The 20875-nt window shown below is 30.4% G+C and overlaps 4 protein-coding genes, 1 long non-coding RNA gene and 1 pseudogene across 12 annotated transcripts; 2 read left to right on the plus strand and 4 right to left on the minus strand.

Annotated features, from left to right (window-relative positions):
* Positions 1-2181: 2181 nt before the first annotated feature.
* Positions 2182-6116, minus strand: LOC104749157 (uncharacterized). 8 transcript variants are annotated; one of them, XR_015584651.1, is made up of 5 exons: positions 5893-6116; positions 5590-5629; positions 3945-5411; positions 3562-3787; positions 2792-3360 (listed from the first exon to the last, which is right to left on the minus strand). It is a non-coding gene; the product is annotated as an uncharacterized LOC104749157 (long non-coding RNA). The 8 variants fall into 8 exon arrangements; XR_015584649.1 differs by having other exon boundaries at positions 2918-3360; positions 5376-5411; XR_015584653.1 differs by having other exon boundaries at positions 2918-3360; positions 5376-5504; positions 5893-6077.
* Positions 6117-8143: 2027 nt separating this feature from the next.
* Positions 8144-10328, minus strand: LOC109129422 (putative defensin-like protein 119 pseudogene; annotated as a pseudogene).
* Positions 10329-12207: 1879 nt separating this feature from the next.
* On the plus strand, positions 12208-14284 carry LOC104749158 (E3 ubiquitin-protein ligase At4g11680-like). Its single transcript, XM_010470740.3, has 5 exons — positions 12208-12990; positions 13094-13213; positions 13300-13432; positions 13537-13701; positions 13794-14284. The coding sequence occupies exons 1-5, from the start codon at positions 12503-12505 to the stop codon at positions 13968-13970; spliced, it is 1083 nt and encodes a 360-aa protein (XP_010469042.1). The 5' UTR covers positions 12208-12502; the 3' UTR covers positions 13971-14284.
* A 292-nt stretch (positions 14285-14576) lies between these two features.
* LOC147925005 (uncharacterized protein At4g02000-like) lies at positions 14577-15242 on the plus strand. Its single transcript, XM_087490666.1, has 3 exons — positions 14577-14895; positions 15001-15063; positions 15184-15242. Exons 1-3 carry the CDS (start codon positions 14577-14579, stop codon positions 15240-15242), a joined length of 441 nt encoding a protein of 146 aa, XP_087346792.1.
* Positions 15243-15687: 445 nt separating this feature from the next.
* LOC109129663 (defensin-like protein 125) lies at positions 15688-16216 on the minus strand. The gene is made up of 2 exons (XM_019238195.2): positions 16089-16216; positions 15688-15952 (listed from the first exon to the last, which is right to left on the minus strand). The coding sequence occupies exons 1-2, from the start codon at positions 16135-16137 to the stop codon at positions 15768-15770; spliced, it is 234 nt and encodes a 77-aa protein (XP_019093740.1). The 5' UTR covers positions 16138-16216; the 3' UTR covers positions 15688-15767.
* Positions 16217-18143: 1927 nt separating this feature from the next.
* On the minus strand, positions 18144-19076 carry LOC104749159 (BON1-associated protein 1). The gene has a single exon (XM_010470741.2). The coding sequence runs from the start codon at positions 18992-18994 to the stop codon at positions 18404-18406; it is 591 nt and encodes a 196-aa protein (XP_010469043.1). The 5' UTR covers positions 18995-19076; the 3' UTR covers positions 18144-18403.
* Between the last annotated feature and the right edge of the window lie 1799 nt (positions 19077-20875).

The following is a 20875-nucleotide window of genomic DNA, read 5'->3' on the forward strand; positions in this document are numbered from 1 at the left end:
ACAGGTGTCAGCGACACACTTTTGACCTTTCATTGGAAGATCACGACACATTTCTTGTCCTTGCGTCTCTCCCGTCATCATTCCTAATAAATATTTAAAACATAATCTTTAAAAATAATTCTTATAGAATAAAAATTGCTGAGACAACACAATAACTATAAATATTTTAAAATGTTTAGAGAATGGTAGATATAAATCAAACCTAAAACGAGGACGATCATAAAAATAGCAAGAACAGTGACTTTAGTCATCTTTTGATGATTTTATAAAATAAAAATAAAAGTTAAGTAAAAAAACCAGGAACGTTAATGGCAATGTACACACATGTAGAGACGCCGTCATATATATGTATTGAGAATTTATTACTGGCATATCTATTTCTCATCATAATATATATGAATAGTGTTGGTGTTGGGTTTCAACGATCCAAGGCCAACGGAAAAAGCCCAACATGGGCTGATTGTCTGCCGCGGAAGTGGGCCTGTCGCAAGTCCAGAAAGAGGATCCCGCAGGAGAAGGAATGTCGAGGTCAATCTCCGGAGGAAATCGTGGGATACAGGCCGAGATCATCGGAGGAAATGGAGAAGACAGTTCGAAGGCCAGATTAGTTTATATATGGGAGGATAGAGATAGGAAAGAGATATGTGTAATCTTTAAGCTACGACCAACAAAAAAGTCTAATACAAAAGTCCAGTTCGTAATTCTTCTTAATTCACTTCAATTTAAACCGAAAGTCCGCCCAGATTCTATCTCTCACTCGAATCAATTTATTTGTTGTTTTTCGTTTCAACAAATAGGAAGGATTTTATTTTTTTTCCCACAAGAATAGGAAGGATTTATACAACAAAATCAATCAAAAATCAAAGTTAAGTAAAAAAACCAGGAATGTTAATGGCAATGTACAAATGTAGAGACTTCATTTATTGTATATATCCTTCCTATATATATATAATTGATTTTGTTGTATATATATATATATATATTGAGAATTTATTACTAGCATATCTATTTCCCATTATAAAAATATATGAATATATTGGATATATACAACAAAATCAATTAAAATGAAAGCAAATAAGAACATAACTAGGATTTAACCCACATGACACTTATTTAATTTTATTTATAATGATGTTTGACTTTAGCGGTATTTAATTTAGTAATAAAATTATATATTTTTAATTTTTAATCTTTTTATATTTAGTGATACAATTATTCTTAAAGTATTATAATTTTATCATGAAAAACACTAAAATTATGAATTATAACTGTTTGTATAATGTATATTTAATCAGAATAATTAACTGTTTTCTTTATTTAAAATAATACTATTTGTTTGATATATAATTATTTAATTTAATTGATTGTTTATTTTTCAGTGTATACAGTTTAATAAGTGATTTTTCTATTTTTTTTTTATTTTGGAATACATATATAGAAAAGAAATTTGCTATTAATAAGAAATTTAAGTAGAATTAATTAGTTTCTATAAAAAATTAATTTTGTCAATTTACCATATTTTACTTCTTGCTTTTAGTGCAATTTTGTAGGGACTAAAATTTTAAATAAGCAAAATCAAAAGGGTAGAACCCAAAAATGTATATATAGATAAGCAACGTATAACTAATGATTAGAATTAAAAAAATTATATACATTGAATATGCAGATCTCGTAGCGTTTTTATCCATAAATTATACAACTTAACAAAATCAAATTGATTATCTTTTATTTTTTAACAAAGAATCATCAAATTGATTATATTAAGATTCTGAAATTCATGTAAGATAAGCTATATGGGTTAATCGAGTGGGGTGGGGGTGGGGGTATATTGGACAAAAATATTTTTATGTGATTTGATCGAATAGAAATAATATCATAAATTTCAGATTTTCAAGTATTATAAAAGATTTATCGAGTATATAATTGTAACACATGCATTATGCATATAACACCAACGTAACATCAAATTTTTGTATACACTGAATGGTCCACACGATGCATTCTCATAAATTTTTATCTATAAAATATACAACGTAACAAAATCAAATAGATTATCTTACAATTCTGAAATTCATGTGAAATAAGCTGCATGGATTCATTAGTCAATCCTATGTTTGAATAGCAAAAAAAAAATGTCATTATAAATACTAATCATCTTAATTACTAATTAGCAAGAAAGAAGAGAAAAAGGTCAAATCTATATTAACATTTTCACATCATCAGAAGAAGGCTTCAGACTTATTTACAGACAATGTCATTATAATTAATATTAGAAAAAAATGAAAAAAAAAACACAGCTTCGTTGCCCGAAAATATAGAAACTATATTACATCTTAACTTCCTTCGACTTCAAGCCGTGTTTTCTGCAAATTCAACAATCAATCATAATCAATCTATATTATTTTGATATCAATCTTCAAGATATCGCAACCATAACATCCCCTAATATTCCTAAAAATCCGCAAATTACTGAACGTGATTTGCTAAATCCTATCAGCAGAAAAATCTAAACTTCCCAACAATAGAGAATCCCATATATTCTTTCTTCTTTATACGCAATCATAACAATTCCCAATTGCAGACTATATAAACACAGTCTCACCAATGATAGTGATCCTAAGTCTGACTCAAACTTCCTGAGCTTGACAAAGTTTGCAAGAGTTGAGGATTCAGACCTTAACACTAACATGTTGATGGGTAAATGTTTTTGATTTCTTATTATACTAGATTAGGATCTCCCCGATGTGCGGGTTTAAAGTTATATAAATTAAATTAAAATTTAACAAAAATATATTAAAATTTGTTGTATGTTATTTATAAATTTTATTTTTGTTATAATACACTGATTTATATCCATTTACAAATATTTTATGTATGTTACTATTAAAAGTGCATTTTTACACCTAAATATACTCTATGTTACAAATATATTCTTTATCACCACCTACAAAATGTATATATGAACACATTAAGCCAACTATTTTACTTTCACTTCTGCATAGTTTTTATTACTAAAATTATTGGCTCAAAAAATATTTTGAATAAAAAATATATTACATAATATACTAATCAGTGATGTATCATCACAATAATGTATGACCACCATGGAGAAAACCTCGACGCCGCCCTCATCCTTTATGGAGAGAACCTTGCGTCCAACCTCTTCCACCATGGAGAGAACCTTGGTTGTGCCTTCCTCTTTTGGGGAGATAACCTTGCATCCAACCTCCTCCACCTTCCTCCCTTGGGTAGATAACCTTGTGTCCAACCTTCTCAGCCATAGAGAAAACCTCGGCTCTGCCCTCATACTATGTGGACAGAACATGTTCATGTCTTTTTGCTATCTCAAAATGGCTTGCTCTGACAACCAATGAAAATAAAAACATTTTTCTAAGGTCACAAAATCTATTGATAGTAACTAATGTTAAATTTCCCAATGTATTCGTGATAGTAACTATGCAGAAATGAAAGTAAAATAGTTGGGTTAATGTGTTTATATATTACAAATATACTAATCAATGATGTATCATCACAATAATATATGACCACCATGGAGAGTACCTCGGCTCTGCCCTCATCCCTTATTAAGAGAACCTTGCGTCCAACCTCCTCTACCGTGGAGAGAACCTTGGCTCTGCCTTCCTCCACCGTGGAGAGAACCTTGGCTCTGCCTTCCTCCCTTGGGGAGATAACATTGCGTCCAACCTCCTCCACCTTCTTCCCTTGGGGAGATAACCTTGTGTCCAACTTTCTCCACCATAAAAAGAACCTCGGATCTGCCCTCCTCCTGTGTGAAAAGAAAATGTTCACGTCTTTTTGCTATCTCAAAATGGCTTGCTCTGACAACCAATAAAAGTAAAAATCTTTTTCTAACGTCACAAAATCATTTAATAGTAACTAATGTTAAATTTTCCAATGTATTCCCGGAAGTGTCTTTAACATACCATGATATAGTCTCTATCTTTGTAACGCCTCAACCGCCACCTTGCTTAGTGAGCCCATGTCCACTCGCAGACCATGGGCTCACATCCTAAGTGGGTCCTACATTTATTCCCGGCCTGTGGACCGACTCATATTTGATGGCCAGTTTGTTACGTTTCAAAAGCTTTAAAAACTTGTCCTTTCCACAAACCAGGGTGTCACTGTCTTTGAACTCCTATGGATCTATCAACAACGATTTATGTTTTTCCAATCTATCTATCTATGTTTGTTGTAAGCTTGTGTTTGATTAGCCTATTTTATCCATCCATTAGATTGATGAGCTTTTACTCTTTATCTCCCTTTGGGATTAAATGAATAATGGTAACACTTATGTTTGCAAAAAGAAAGAAGGATTTACGATCAACCAATCAAGGTTGAGAAATTAGAAGAAAATTAATTTGATATAATATAAGAAACAATAGAAAATTATAAGCACGGTAATATATGAATCCCAAATAATTCAAAGATGAAAATATAAATTAAATAAAACAATCTAAAAATACTAAAATAAATTTTAAAATACAGTATTAGTAAAAGAAGATGCATATATTAATCTTTTTTTGGGTCAACATATTAATCTTACTTATATTTCCAACTGAAAAAGGAGAAAGTAGGAAGAAATTTTGGTTAAAAAAAATAAGAAAAATTTACTTTTCCATTAAAAAACAATTTCCCAATTAAAAAAAAGTTAAAAACATTGTTTTTGAATAAAAAATTTAAATATGAGACGATCTATGTTTATATAGAAGTGAGTATTTACAAAATTTAGAATTAATAATTAACTATGTATTTTCCTTAATCCCTTTTTCTATATTATTTTTTGAATTAATAACTTAAAATTAAAAATAATTAAATAATATTATAATTTCTAATTTTATGAAATATATATATATATAGGTAATCTCCTTATAGTTATTTTAAAAAACTTTGTATTTTTATAAATTCTGTAATTTTTGATAATTATCTTTTTACAATATTAATATTTTTTAAAACAAAATATTTATTTTTGTTGTAATCAAATTCTTCCTATTAAATATTAACTTTTACACATGTCAAAATCTGAGATTAATAACTTCACATGTTAAAATCTTGTTAATGACTAACTTTCAAAACCCAACTTTATATAATAAGATTTTTAAAGTATCTATGGTTTCAAAACATTTACTTCCTCTACTGGTTTCTATTTGTGGTACAACATTTTCAGACGTGATCGGTCAAGTGGTGAACATTGGTGATGTGGAGACAGTTGGATTTAACAACAAGCCGACGCATAAACTTGTGTTTGAGATGCGGGACAAAAGGTTACATTTATGTGCCTAATTTTAAGCCTCTATTCAAAAAAAACATGAATTAAAAATAGATTTTTATTGACAGAGACGAGAGGGTATGTGTACCTTGTGGGGCTCATTCGCTGACAGAGTTTTTGGAGCCTGCGAGGCATCAAATGGTGTCATTTTGGCATCAAATGGTGTCATTTTGGTTTGTCAAAGTGAAAACATACAAAGGTAATATTCGGCTCACATCTTCCTAAATAAAACAAATATATATGAAAATATATTTTGGTTTATATCAAATATTTAAAACAAAGAAATAACAGGAAGTAGATACCTGTCTAATTCCTATGATGCATCACAAGTGCATATCAACCCTGTTTGGATAGAAGCTCAGAATTTCATTAAAGACAAAGATCCGTCAGATTTATAGAAGTTTTTGAACAAAACCCAGAACGCAGTTGGAGTAATAAGAATGTCATTTAGAATTCTAAAATTTCCTTGGTTCAACAATATTCAATCCCAAAACCCGATTTTGGAAAACAGAAAATTGATTGCATCAAATCATATATAATAGCAAACCGAAAGACTCATAAAGCAAACCTAAAGAGTCGCAGTACAATTATTGATCAAAAAATACCTTCATGACTTTATAATTCCGGAGATTATGACCAACTTCAATCTCATCGGACACTGTATGGACTTTAATCGTTTTGATCGGGAAAAAAACGAAATTCAAAAGGACATCTGGACAGACAAAAAATTATCCAGATATGTTCTTCATATCCAAAAAAAAACATACAGACAAAAACGACGAGAGAGTGTGAGAGAACATGGGTCAAAACGATTAAATTTGTGATGTCCAGGGCCACACAATTTTAGACTCATTAATATTTGATGGTCAATTTGTCTTTCTTTTTATGGGCCTCTACAGACCCAATGTGATTTTTGTTTTTTTTTAGAAAAATGGGTGTACAAGTAATACATAGAATAAGTTATAAAAACATAGATTATATAACTTATACACTAACATTACGAGGAAACATTGTTTTGCTGATAGTGTCTAGAATTGTAGATAATATACTCCAATCAAAATTAAAAATAAAAATTATACAGTTATTATACAAGAACAAGAAACTGTATGTCACAAAAATTACAAGAAATAGAGTCGGATCCGCACATGAAGAAAATAAATCCTAAATCTTAAAAAAATATATAAAAATATAAAAAGAAAATTTATTTCCTGAAATAAATATACATAATTTTAGTTAGAGAAAAAATCATATTTGTATTTACCTTCATACACTTATTTATATTTATACATTTTTAATATATTATAAAAATTATTACAATAATTTAAAGCTAAATTATATCCCACCAAATTTTTTGCCAAATACTCATCATTACGAATATTATTATTGTCAAATTTTAAAAACGTTACCGAACTTATTCACAAAATATTTTATATGCAAAGAGTTCATCAAAGCAACATCTAATTAGTAAGCATATACAATTTTACTCTATATTTTACCATTAAAAATATGTTCTTACACCCAAAATAATTTTATTGTTAAAATATGCTCTTTATCACCATTCACCACTTATAAAATATCTTCTGAACACATTAAACAAATTTTATGTTGCTTTACTTTCATTTTGGCATAATTATAGTTCTTATAATTACTAAATTGTTTTGTGGCTTAATTTCTTTAACCATGAATTGTTTTTTACTCCAAATATATTTTAGATGAACAATTGGTGGAAATTATCTACTTTATTACAATGATTTTATAACCAACCTAATAAATGTTGAGAAACTGAGAAAATGTTAATATAACATAATAAAAATAAAAATTTAAAAATTGTAATCACGATGGTATATATAAGTCTTAGATAATTCAAATATACAAAATAAAAACTTTATTAACAATCCAAAATATGACATATGTCATAATCACGTTAAGGATCGACGACCTATTTACTCCTTAGAAGTATCGCATTGAACCAAAACTACTTAAAACTATGACCTCATCCCAAATATTCTCGAATCGTAAATTTTCAACTTATTTCTATATGAATCAAAAGTTTGGACCCACACGTACGTGCGGACATAATATACTCCATTGTACGTGAATCAAAAGTCGGACCCGCATTGTTTTGCTGATAGTGCCTAGAATTGTAGATAATATACTCCAATCAAAATTAAAAATAAAAATTATACAGTTATTATACAAGAACAAGAAACTGTATGTCACAAAAATTACTAATTTTACTAATTTCAAGATTATACATTATACAATCTTACATTTCTTAATTTTTAAGAATTAACTCATTTTAAAACAATTATTATAAAATTGGCCCGCAGTGTACCGCGGGTTAAAATCTAGTATTGATGATAGTTACAGCCTTATGTTTTGACAAGCCAAAGGGATAAAGGATATGGAAGCATTTTGCTTTGGAAAGAAATCTCTTCAAAGTTCAAATGATGTAAAAATAATAATAACAATAATGAGGAAAAAAAAAAGAATACTCATTCTACTTTGAATAAATTCTTAGAACAAAATAGAATTGAATCCAAATACCATTTTTTTTTTTCATTTTTAAACTTCTGATATAATAATTAAATAAATACTCATTCTACTTTGAAAGATTTATGTTTGAAGATTTGTTTGTTTCACTGTAAATCATTGTTTCTTTTTTTTTTGCATTAAATTTCTAATTTATGCAACATGCCAATTAAATTTAATTATTTGTTCTATCAATGATCTATCACTACATGGCACATGCGCTTAGCTTATAATAGCTCATATCATAAAATATAAAAGGAGAAATCAGAATTCATATAAGATTGAAAACCGTAACATGTTTATGTTTATTTCGCGTCAATATTATTTTTATTACTATTATTAATATTTATAGATTACAAATTTTAAAACAAAAAATAAATAAATCAAGAATTGCAAGGAAACGTGCAGAGGCAGCTCTGAGTAAATCCGTTTGGGAAGCACTTGCCACTTCCTTTCCATTTTTGCTTACAAAGAGTGGCACAGGTGCCAGGGACACAAGTTTGACCTTTCATTAAAATATCATGACATATTTCTTGTCCTTGCGTCGACTCTGCCGTCGCCATCCCTGATGAATATTTAAAACATAAATTTTAAAAACAATTCTTATAGAATACAAAATGCTGAGACAAATAATAATTATAAATGTTTTAATATGTTTAGAGGATGGTAGATGTAAAACAAACCAAAAACGAGGACGATCATAAAGATAGCAAGAACTGTGGCTTTAGTCAATTTTGATGTTTTATACAAAAGAAATGAAAGTAAAAAAAACTAGCTGGAATGTGTTAATGACTTAATGGCAATGTACACATGCAGAGAGTCACATATATACACTAAGAATTTATTACTAGCATATCTATTTCCCAACATCAAAAATAGTAGTAATATATGAATAGGAAGGATATAAAAATGTTGGGAAAGGAAACAAAATCGTTGAAAGAAAAAAGGAACGGAAACAAAATCATAAAAATATATGAATAGGAAGGACTGCAATAAGCAACGTATAACTAATAAAGTCATAAAATACAGATTTTAAAGTGGTATTATACTCCCTCCGTTTCAAAATATAGAATGTTTTAACTAAAACACACAGATTAAGAAATCTTTACTTTTAACAAGTTCAACCAATCAGAAACAATACTGCATAATATAAAATATTAAACTAATCTAAAAGTTCTATGGAAACTTGAAAACATTATATATTATGAAACAAAAAACTTCTCTAAAACATCTTATATTTTGAAACGGCGGGAGTAAAAGATTTGAAAAACATTCTTTTTTAATTCTAATGATTATTTTTTGCAACATTTTAATAGAAAAGAATAGTATTTTAATAGAATTAAAAATATATGAATTCTTGTTCCCACTACGTTAAAAAAAACAAATAAAGGTACGCAATGTATTAATTATCGAGGATTATTGTTTCATATGCATATCACACCCACATCAAATGTTTGTATACATTATACATTGAATGGTCCAAGATGCATGCATTCTCATAGATTTTTATCTATAAAATATACAATGTAACCAAATTAAAGTGATTGTCTTACAATTCTGAAATTCATGTAAAATAAGCTACACGGGTTAACTAGTCTTTTGAAAACAAGGTGTAAGAAGATCCTTTAGATATACTATGTCCATTTCTAACTACATCATATCTATACATGTTTATGAAGTTTGAACTCTTAAATTTAGATATTTTGACGGATATTGTATTTCAGTTAGTTTGCCAACGTCAAATGTGTTATCTTATCACTTATACTTGTTTTTCAAGTACTGTATATGTCCACTTTTAAAATATGTCTATGAAATCAAAATGAGTGTACAAAAGTCAAATATTAAGATATGAAATGGTAGACAAATTTATTTGCTTAATAATTTAGTACAAATTTATAATAGATTTCCAAATTTCACCAATTTTGTTTTTGGTTTAGAAAAATATATTATATTTCAACCGATAGCTTTAATATTTTTAAATAATACATTTAAATAGTTTTATTAGATCTAATAGTTGATTTTTTCTAATTTGATTTTAGCGGTGTGAATTTATAGTGTGTCCAAACATAATTTTCTACACAAAACTCTCATTTGACCGAATGTTCTATTGGTTGATGTTTTTTTGAAATCAAAAAACAAACATGTTTCAAACAAAAAAAGTAATGCCATAAATAGATTGTCTGATAAATAATGTAAAATATTTTGCACAGAACAGAAAAAGTATAAGTACTAGAGAGTAATTCCCTTAGTACAAAAAAAAAGAAGAAATAGATCAGTTTTCATCAAAAGACCAAAATGAATAAGTTGATAAGTTTGATGATGGTAGTCACTGCAATGTGCTTTGGGTTGAATGAAGCTTGCACACTTGCAGGTTCTGTAAACGTTGTTAACAAGCTTCATGATGGTCTAGTTCACAATGTTCATTGTCGTCAAAAGAACCCAACAAATAATTTAGCACCATTAACACTAAAAAATGGTCAAGTATATGATTTACCATTCGACGAGCCATTAATCATTTGGAAAAGGAAGGTAATCAGCTGTTACATATCGTACAGGGGTAAAGATAATAAGGAATATTATCGTGATATATTTCGAGCATACCGATCAGCCGCTACTTCTCTATGTGGTCAGCTACGTGAATACACTGCTGGCAAAGATGGGATTTATTTTACCAGAAAGACTGGAGTTGCACCAACATTTTTATTTCCTTGGGTACCCAAATAGCCGTGGGGGTCGTCAATATATATATATATATATTTTTAACTATTTTCTAATTGTCGCTTATAAAAATAAATAAATTTATATATTTTTGTAAATTCATAGACTTTAAATAAACTCATTGCATATTTTTCAATATCATAATTGGTAATGGTATGTAATTAAAAATATATATATACAGTAAAATATCTATAAATGAATACTCTATAAATTAATAAACACTATAAATTAAAAAATTTTACTAGTCCCAAGACGAGACGGTGTAAAAAATAACAAAATTCAATAAGATAATAAATTATAATTTTTTTGAAATCTCTATGTAAAATATGGTTCCAATATTATCATAAATTCATAATTTATGTAAATTTACATGATATTTTTGTTGATTTTAATAGATAAACTACACTAACTTAGTATTTTTAAGTGGGGCACAACCTTAAGAAACTAAAGAAACTTCTTGATTTTAATAGGTATACATATACCATACAACTTAACTAATATTTACAAGAATTAAGAAACGAGTATGGTGCACTTGCTCCACCCCTCATAAGCCTTGAACCGCTCCTGTATGTCCACTTTTTAAAAATGTTTGATGAGTCAAAATGAGTGTACAAAAGTCAAATATTAAGATATGAAATGATAGACAGATTTATTTGCTTAATAATTTTAGTACAAATTTATTATAGATTTCCAAATTTCAGCAATTTAAATTTTGATTGAGAAAAATAATATATATATGTTAAACTTCTATAATATATTTCAACCGATAGCTTTAATATTTTTAAATAAAACATTTAAATAGGTTTATTGGATCTGACAGTTGATTTTTTTTTTAATTTGATTTTAGCGTTGAATTTATAGTGTGGCGAAGCATAATTTTCTACACGAAACTCTTATTTAACCAAGTGTTCTATTGGTTAATGTTTTTTTAAATCAAAAAATGTTTCAAAAAAAAAGTGCCATAAATAGATTAATGTCTGTAAATAAATGTAAAATATTTTGCACAGAACAAAAAAAGAAGTATAAATACTAGATCAGATTGATTCCCTTATTATTCAAAAAAAAAAAAAAAAAACAAAGAAATCATTTTTCATCAAAAAAACAAAAATGAATAAGTTGATAAGTTTGACGATGTTAGTCATTGCAATGTGTTATGGGTTGAATGAAGCTTGCATGCCTAGTTATGTAAACGTTATTAACAAGCTTCATGATGGTCTAGTTCTCAATGTTCATTGTCGTGGAAAGAACCCAAGCAAAGATTTCACATTAAGAAAATTAATAACTGGCAAAGTATATGAATGTCTATTCGACGAGCCAACAATCATCTGGAAAAGGTTTGTAATCAGCTGTTACATATCGTACAAAGGTAAAGATAATAAGGAATATTATCGTGATATATTTCGAGCATATCGATCAGCCGCTACATATCGATGTGGTCAACTACGTGAATACACTGCTAAAAAAGATGGGATTTATTTTACCAGAAAGACTGGAGTTGCACCAACACTTTTACATCCTTGGATACCCAAATAGCCGTGGGGGTCGTCAATAACTATATATACTTTTTAACTATTTTCTAATTTTTGCTTATAAAAAAAAATATATATATAGATATATATACTCCTACACAATATTATTATATTAATAAAATCATTTGCATTTTTTTCAATATTGTAATTAATAAATGATATGTAATTTAGAAAAAGAAAAAAAGTACATCTGTATGTATCTTGCCGTGTTTACAATTATCGAGAAACAAAAAAACAAAAAGTGGTTCGGTCCTCCTCCTCCTCCTCCGATCCTCTCAACTCCAAAACCAAGCCTCGAGAATTCATCCATTCTACACCCGTTCGATCGATTTGATTTCCTCCTGGGAATTGAAGCCCGACGACCCATCAAGATTCTGGATCAACCCGATTGATTGATTTACCCAAGATCCAAAATCTTTTTCTTTTTTTCCCGGCGATGGACGTTTCGCCGCTTCTTGGCCGGAACAGACGACGGTCCTCTCAGCAGCTTCGTGGCGCAGCGTCGAGACTTATCCGCCGTGCAAGCAACCGTCGGATGATGCTCCGTGAGCCATCCGTTAGAGTCCGTGAGGTTGCCGCTGAGCAGCTTGAGGAACGCCAGAGTCAATGGGCTTACTCTAAGCCCATTATTGTTCTCGATATACTTTGGAATTTCGTCTTTGTGGTTGTCTCTGTCGCGATTCTAGGGTTTACTTCTCAACAAGAAGATCCTCTTGTTCCTCTTAGGGTTTGGATTGTTGGGTACAATCTCCAATGTTTGTTTCACGTTGCCTGTGTCATCGCTGAGTACAAACGTCGCCGCCGAGAAGCTAATATTAATGATGATGATTCCTCCAATCACGGATCTCTCAGCGGCGGAAGTGAAGAAGACGAAGAATCTGATGATGATGATGGCTATATCATTAACGATGCTGATGGAACTAGGTTTAATTTCTTATTCTCTCTCTCTCTCTTTCTCTCTCATCTTTAGGATTGTTGTTGTATATACAAAACTTCAATAGATGATGGGATCCTCTATGTGTTTCAGCTTCACCAAGCACCTTGAATCTGCGAATACCATGTTCTCTTTTGTCTGGTGGATCATTGGGTTTTATTGGGTCACAGCTGATACTGAGGGACTACCTCAATCTTCCCCTCAGCTCTACTGGTTTGTTTCTTGATTGTTTGTTTGTTTAGTTTGTTTGTTGTGATTCCTCAATGATAGATTTTGTTTCTTGATTTGAACTTTTGCAGGCTCTGTGTTGCATTCCTTGCCTTTGATGTTATGTTTGTTGTCATTTGCGTTGCGGTTGCTAGTCTTATCGGTATTGCTGTTTGTTGCTGTTTGCCTTGCATCATCGCCATCTTGTACGCATTAGCAGATCAGGTAAAAAAAAGATAACAACAACACTATGAGGATGAAGAACAAATGTTTCTTGATGGAATGAATCCCTAATAATAACTAGCAATTTTTTCTATATGTATTGTCAGGAAGGTGCAGCGGATGAAGAGATAGAAAGACTTTTAAAATTCAAGTTCCTCACAGTTAAGAATTCCGAGAAAGTGAATGGCGAAATCCGGGAAACTCAAGGTGGGATCATGACTGGGTTAGGTGCCGAGTCTCAAACCGAACGTGTGTTATGTAGCGAAGATGCTGTAAGTAACCAACCATAAACCAAACCTCTGTCGAATTTTTTTTTGGATAAAGATACTGAAATGATTTGAGGGAAAAAAAAAAACGATTGCAGGAATGCAGCATTTGTCTATGTGGTTATGAAGATGGAGTAGAACTAAGGGAACTTCCTTGTAGACACCATTTCCACAGTTTATGTGTAGACAAATGGCTAAGGATCAACGCCACTTGCCCTCTCTGCAAATTCAATATTCTCAAAAATGGCGAACCTAGTGGTAGTGAGCAAGTGTGAGTAGGAGAAAGATTTTGTTGCTGCTCGCTCAATCTTTGTGGAATGTGATAAGAGTATTCTTTGGCCATTACAGAGGCATGAACAAGAAAGAAGACCTCGAGATTTGTTTCGAGACGAAGCTGCATGTCTTGTCTTTTTTTTTTTGGATATATAATATATATTTGTAAAATGCAATAAGTAGTATATAGTTCGGTTGGAAATTGTTCTTCAGGGAGTCAGGTGTGATGAGAACCGTTTGGGGTTTTAAGTTTTTCAGTCAACGGCTTGATTAGATCCGAATTAGATAAGTTAATACGGTGATGAAACCATGTTTATATTGTTGTGTGTGAGGTGACGTCATTGCTATTGTAGTAAGAGGTCAAAAAGAGAAAAAGATCATATTATCTAAATCGAACTTGTCAACTTGAGAACGAAAGAAAACAATTGTTTATTTTTCAAAACAGGATTTCATTATTTTTTCCTTTATGACTAGTATAATTTTCGAAAAATATAGTATTGAATTCGTAACCATTTCAGATTGCTTTTATCAGAATCAAGATCAGAATTGGGATCACTGACCGTATCCGGTTTTTTAGAAGAGTCAGATTTGAATCAGGAGAAGGGGCCATGATAGGTTTTGAGTATGAGAAACTTATAAGGATCTGCACCAATTGTTGCCGTATCAATCATAACTCAGATCATTGTCCGTATCTTGCTCCCCCGATCGTTCATGACGAGTGTTTAGAGGTTCCAGCAGTTCCTGTTAGGGAAGAAGGTGTGGGTTCCAATCACCACTGTGCTCCTGAAGGAACTCACTCGGATCAAAGCTCTGAGCTATCCTCCTATTCTCCCATCTCGCAACCTCCAAGACATGTTAATCCTGGACCGAATCTGGAGGAATTTCTTGCTGTTAACCCTCTCCAAAGGGGTCCTTCCTCACGCTCAGGTTCGTTAAAACAACGCTCAGGTGTGCCCTGCGGTTGTTTTTTGATGAAGGATAAAGGTCGTGGAAGAAATTCATAAAGACCTTTAGTTGAAAACTTTTTGGCAGATGAGGAGATGGTGTTTAAGAATCGATCATTACTCCTGCTCATGATGTATGCTTTAAGACTAGGTACAATGATCTTCATTGTATGAGAGGTCTTACTGTGAAGTGATGGCGATGGACTTACTTCATCTTCTTCCATCTAATTATAATGGTTATGTTGTAACTTAAAGATAATTTGGTTTCCAGTTGGCTGTAATAACTTAGACTCCCCTAAATGCTTCTGTTTGGATGATGATGGAAGTTGATATCATATATATAAAATGAACTTTTTGGGAAAAAAAAAAGAATTCGTAACCATTTATAATTAATACCAACCATCTAACTAACGTTACAATATCCCAATACGATCCAAGACTATTTTTTTATTTCTTTTCTCTATGCAATTATTGGCTTCTCTTCTTACAATTGTTATACAATTTAAACCGATTAAATTGATTATTTGCCTTTTCTATTCGATATTTTATTTAAATTAAAAAGTCGTATTTTAATATTCATGCTCCATTCATCGCTACTTTGAATCATACGAATTAGGCATAATAATATGCTAGAGTATCAGTTTATAGCGTTCTTTTTTCTTTTTTTTTTTGGGGGGGGGGGGGGGGGGGGGAATATCAGTTTATAGAGTTCATGTCAAATATTTAATCAGTACTCACACTCGAGCAACAACACCAACAAAAACTATAAAAGACTGAAATAATATATTATTTTATTCAACGTATTAATTTAAAATACCAAGATTGATGATAACAGTTTAGGTGTGTGATGACAAATCAAACATTGCAATTATAAGCGCAGATGCAAGTCTTGCTCTTAGTATCATAACACACGCCGTTTCCATTATACTTTAAAGTACAGTCATATGCACACACCAAACCTTCGCAGTTTTCCTTCGGTGTAATGAAATATGTATAACACTTTTTTACTTCTCCTCCTTGCGTTTCCTTTGTAACCATCCCTAATTCAAAAAAAAAAAAATAGTAAAATATAATCTCAGTTTCTTTTTAATAGAAAACTAATTGAAAGGTGTTTGAACAAAACCGACAATAGATAAAAGAGAAGAAACGTAGGAACATAAAATATATTTAACAAACCTAAAACGAGGATGACCATGAAGACAGTAAGAGTGATGGCTTTAGTCATTTTTTATAATACAGTAGGAAAAAATGACAATGAGTGTAATGATCAATATACACGTGAATGTCAAATTGTATGTATAAGCTATCAAATGATATCACAAAATCTTAAACTAGTTAAGAATCAACGAGTAATTAAGTAGATATTGTAAGGGGACGAAGATCTAATCAAACCACTAATAAATTAACTAAAAGTGGAACATATAAAACGTAAAAAAGAAAAATATCATATTATGATTATTTAACATTTTAAGACAATATTTGGGTTCATTCCACTTCTTTATTCACTAAACAAAATCTGTATACATTATTATAAAATAAAAAAATCCAAACCGTTCTTTTATAAAACGAAACGATAGATAATTTTGTTTTCTAACTGTAAAATCTAAATCCTAATCACCTTATTTGTAATTTGTAAACCCAAACAAATATATACTTTCGTTCTAATTGTACCCTAACCACTTCATTTGTAAATCCAAACTTACATATAATTTTGTTTTAATTTAAAAAAAAAAGTAAATAAAAGGATTCATCTCTAGAGGTGAGCTTAAGTATTTGTCAACATTTTATTGAGTTAATTCTGTAATCGTAAGTAACCTTAGAGAAGCGAGCGGGCGGGTTTAGTTAAAAAACCTTAAAGCCAATGTTGCTATTTTAAAAGTTCGACGAAAATAGAGAGCCCAGCGTGACGCCCACAAACTTTTTACTTTGGTTGAAAGTTGAAACATGTACAAGAAAAAGAAAAAAACGATTACAGAGGAACGAGACGCAGTTGCATTTCTTGTCTTTTTTGGGGGTATAATATAATTTACAACTTCTATGAACTCTTTTTTGAAATCGTAATTAACAAAAAAAATAAAGCAAAGTAGCAATTAGTTCCTGTTAAACAATTTAAATCAGAATTCAAAACAAATATAAAACTATAAACTAATTCATTATAAGAAGCAAATGTGTAACATAATATAAATAGAGGTAAAAATGTTTTCCGCACAAAAATATATAAACACTGCACATTGAATAATCGCATATTAGTCTAAAAATGATATATTTCATCTAACAAAGATAAATCACTTCATAGGATTAATGGTGGTCAATGCTATGATATTTTGGGTTGAATGAAAGCTTTTGTAAATACAAGAATGTAGAAATTCATAAACCACCTCCCTCCTGGTACACTTTTTCCAAGTTCATTGTCGTAGTTGAACATTTGAATGGTTGGTTAGTGGCTTAGTTAGTGCTGTATACTTGTAAACGAGAAAGAATATACGACAAAAAAAAACAAAAACAAAAACAAAAACAAAAAAAATGATAGAACGAGAATGAAACGTGTGAATAAAGAAGTAGGTAAAAGGCTTTAGAGCCAATGGCCGGTATTATAAAAGTCGGCCGTAAACAGAGACTTAAAGCCCAGCGGCGCCCACAAACTTTTACCAAAAATGGTGGGTTTGGTCCACGTGAAGAAACATCGAACGTACAGAGCACAACTTTGTTGTATTGTATTGTAATTGTATCCGTGGAAGTCTTATCTCTCTTCTTCTCTAACGATTGTTTAACGCATATGGTTGTTTATTTGAAAATTTTCATCTTTCTTTTTTTTTTTTGTTTTGGTAACTCGTCATTTCTAATCTGGACTAGTAGTACTTAAACAACATTTTAATAAATCTCTTTTTTTATTCTTTTTCTTTTATTTTCTGACTCGTGGCGAATCCTTCTTTTATTTAACAAGGATTGAATATTATAGGATTATCCACAGAAATGACAAAACATTCTCAAATATTATTACAAAAATGCTACTAGTAATAAAAATATTTTCTTTATTAATTTTTCTTTTGTATTCTTTATTTAAAATTGCATTGAGCCAACAAACCGAGCAAGCCACGTTACAAATTATAGTAACTAGTAACCCATAGGCATAAATACAAACTAAGAATTAAGGGAGAAGACTTTTTTCTATTTTCTTTTTGTTTCTTCCTTCTTCTTATTCTTTAACAAACAAGACACACAACGAACATAGACAGTAACACCAAGTTCTCTTATTAGATTCATCATCATACAAATTTCGATTTTTATTTTATTTTTTCAACCTTGAAATAAATCTTTTTTTTTTTTTTTGTGTATTTCCTGAATACCAAAAAAAAAAAAAAGAATCAAAACATCTTTGTTAGTTTTGTTCCGAAAATTCAAAAATTGGGAATCATCAACGGAACAAAAGACAGAAGAATCAATAATAAGAATCTGTGCAGAGCAAAGCCCAAAACCCAAAAACATTTTTTTTAATAAGGCCGTTGGTACAGACCCCAAACCGGAACTCCGGTTACAATCCGACCACCATACCCATCAATCGATGGCGTATCCGATCTCGGTCTCCACAAACCAGTATCCCTCGCTTGCGACGAACACGCGTCGTAATCCCTCACAGCCTTCGGATCCGATTTAACAAGAATCGAAAAGTTGACGATCCCACACTTATCACCAAACTCATCTCTCAATCTATAGCTCAAGCAATTCAAATGGCCTTCAGGCGAATATTTTCCCATGAAATCGCTCGTCGGGATTTTAGCCTTTCCGACGCTTTTATCTTGCCCAGAACGTGTTCGATATAATACCTCAATGAAGATAAACTGTACATTACCGTTGATGGGCATATCTGCTTTAAAGTTCCATGTTGGGTTGCTTACTCTCGATTCGTCAGGTTTAGATGTTCGTTTTTTCTCGCCGATACTTACGACGGCGAGAGTCTTTTTCTTGAGCGCTCTTCGGTTTAGCTTGAGCCCTTCTGCTGATCTTAGATGAATCTCCAATGTTTTTGTCATTGTTGTTGTTGTAGTATAGTGATGATCAATTGATCTACCAAAATATATCATTTGGGTTATATTAGTTTTTGTATATGGTTGTTTTGTTTATTGGTCTAATCATTAACTTAGAATGAAGGATCATGTATATATATATATAAACGACGAAGCTGACAAGGAAGTTAGCAAAGAAGACTCGAGGAGTTTTCTTCTCTTTTTCCGGACACCTCATTATCGATGTCGACCAAATAAACATTTTTTTTTTTTTTAAGGAGAAAACTTTTTACATTTTAATTTTTTTTTTAATTGTTCCTTTTAAATAAAAAAATTTGAATTAAATATTAATTAAAATCCGGTTTTATAGTTTGAAAAAATGTTTTTAATAAATATTTAAACAAAAGTTGAATTTTTTTTTTCTCATTAACTATCTTTTGTGTATATCAGTTTCTTGTATTCGTTCAAATTTTTATTTTAATTTTCAGCCTAATAAAAAAAAAAATAGTGTTTATTTACAACAAAAAAAAAATTATGTTTTTACGCCATAAATTCTGGTTTATTTGGATTGATCACCAACTAGAAATTTCCAAAACAACAATAGTACTGTATTAACTTTAGTTTTTTTGTGAATTGTGATTATGACTTTTCGAATCTCACGAGTCACGACTAACTTATTTTAACGTAACATCAACCTCAAGACTTAGTATATACTCAAAAGATTGAGAATAGTAATGTTTTATTACTTAACTGAAACCAATAACAATAAAAATAAAGAACGTGGCAGAAGCCAGTTGAATACAGCATGCAGCAGCGTGATAAACGCGGCGGGAACGTTCGTTACTTCGTTCGTCGTCAAATAAACCGCGCGTTCCAACAGCTATGGAACAGGGAGCAATAAAGGAAATTACTCGTTTATTTCTTCTTCCTTAGTTTCAATTCAAACCTAATTATTCATTTAATTTATGTATTGTGCTCGTGATCTTTTCAATGAAATTGGTTCTTAATTTTTTCCTCAAGTCTAGCTCAAGATTTCCTAGCATACCTAACTTTTTTTTTTTTTTCATTTGATATTATTATTTAAACTTGAAAAGATACATTATAAAATACATCTTAAGCAGACGGAAAACAGAGACATCCTCCAAGTTTAAAGCCCAAAAGAGGAAGGCTAAGAGGACGGACAAATGATAAGTCCTATCATACCTAACTACATATGTACTTTTGTAGTATAGAATCAATCAAGTATGGTACAGTTCTTTAGAAGTTTTGGCATTCTAAGTTTTAACTTTTTCTTATATATAAATTTTACATATATCATCATCTCATATATATTATACACATATTTATTCTAAATATAAATTATAAATTGTCAATATTTATCTCATATTATATAGTGTATAAGATTTACTTTATTTTAGTTTGCTCAATATGTGGCCTTGATATTGTGTTGTCAACTGAGTCTTATATACATATTTAAATATTAATTTGAACTTACAATAGTATTAAAATACTTTTCTTGATGTTCAAAAATCTAACTTGTGAGAAAAATACAAATGTGGAAATTCCCTTTTCAAAACGTTTATTCGAATGGAAACTATAGTTAGTTTTACACTAAATTGAACAAAGATTGTTCAACTCCTTTAAATATTTATCGTATGACGTTTTAATTAGTAAATGGAGTTAAATTTCTTTTGTTTTTAAAAGGTTAGAATTTACTTAGAAATTCAAATACGTACAGATTATTTTTGTGGTTTCTTTTTTGTTCTTTCTTTTTAGCGAGTGGACCGAAAGCTAGTGGAATAACAAAAGTCCATGCATTACTAGTACGGTTGTGCACTTGTACCATTCCTTTTTTTTTTTTTTTGCATGTACCGTTCCTTAATTTTTTTGAAATAACTTGATTTAAAGAAAAACATGGGTGATCAGTTTCGTTTAAAACTCAAAACGGAATCAATGAAT

This window comes from Camelina sativa, chromosome 16 (genome assembly GCF_030686135.1).
Source record: "Camelina sativa cultivar CO46 ecotype springtype chromosome 16, ASM3068613v1".
Taxonomy (NCBI): domain Eukaryota; kingdom Viridiplantae; phylum Streptophyta; class Magnoliopsida; order Brassicales; family Brassicaceae; genus Camelina; species Camelina sativa.

Bases quoted from the DNA above. Each gene is read 5' to 3' on its own strand.
- LOC104749158 (XM_010470740.3), top strand. From the start codon at position 12,503: ATGGACGTTTCGCCGCTTCTTGGCCGGAACAGACGACGGTCCTCTCAG. The intron at 12,991-13,093 runs GTTTAATTTCTT...TATGTGTTTCAG, and splicing joins AACGATGCTGATGGAACTAG to CTTCACCAAGCACCTTGAAT. The intron at 13,214-13,299 runs GTTTGTTTCTTG...GAACTTTTGCAG, and splicing joins TCTTCCCCTCAGCTCTACTG to GCTCTGTGTTGCATTCCTTG.
- LOC147925005 (XM_087490666.1), top strand. From the start codon at position 14,577: ATGATAGGTTTTGAGTATGAGAAACTTATAAGGATCTGCACCAATTGT. The intron at 14,896-15,000 runs GTTCGTTAAAAC...ACTTTTTGGCAG, and splicing joins GGGTCCTTCCTCACGCTCAG to ATGAGGAGATGGTGTTTAAG. The intron at 15,064-15,183 runs GTACAATGATCT...TTTGGTTTCCAG, and splicing joins GATGTATGCTTTAAGACTAG to TTGGCTGTAATAACTTAGAC.
- LOC109129663 (XM_019238195.2), bottom strand. From the start codon at position 16,137: ATGACTAAAGCCATCACTCTTACTGTCTTCATGGTCATCCTCGTTTTA. The intron at 15,953-16,088 runs GTTTGTTAAATA...TTTTTGAATTAG, and splicing joins CATGGTCATCCTCGTTTTAG to GGATGGTTACAAAGGAAACG.
- LOC104749159 (XM_010470741.2), bottom strand. From the start codon at position 18,994: ATGATATATTTTGGTAGATCAATTGATCATCACTATACTACAACAACA.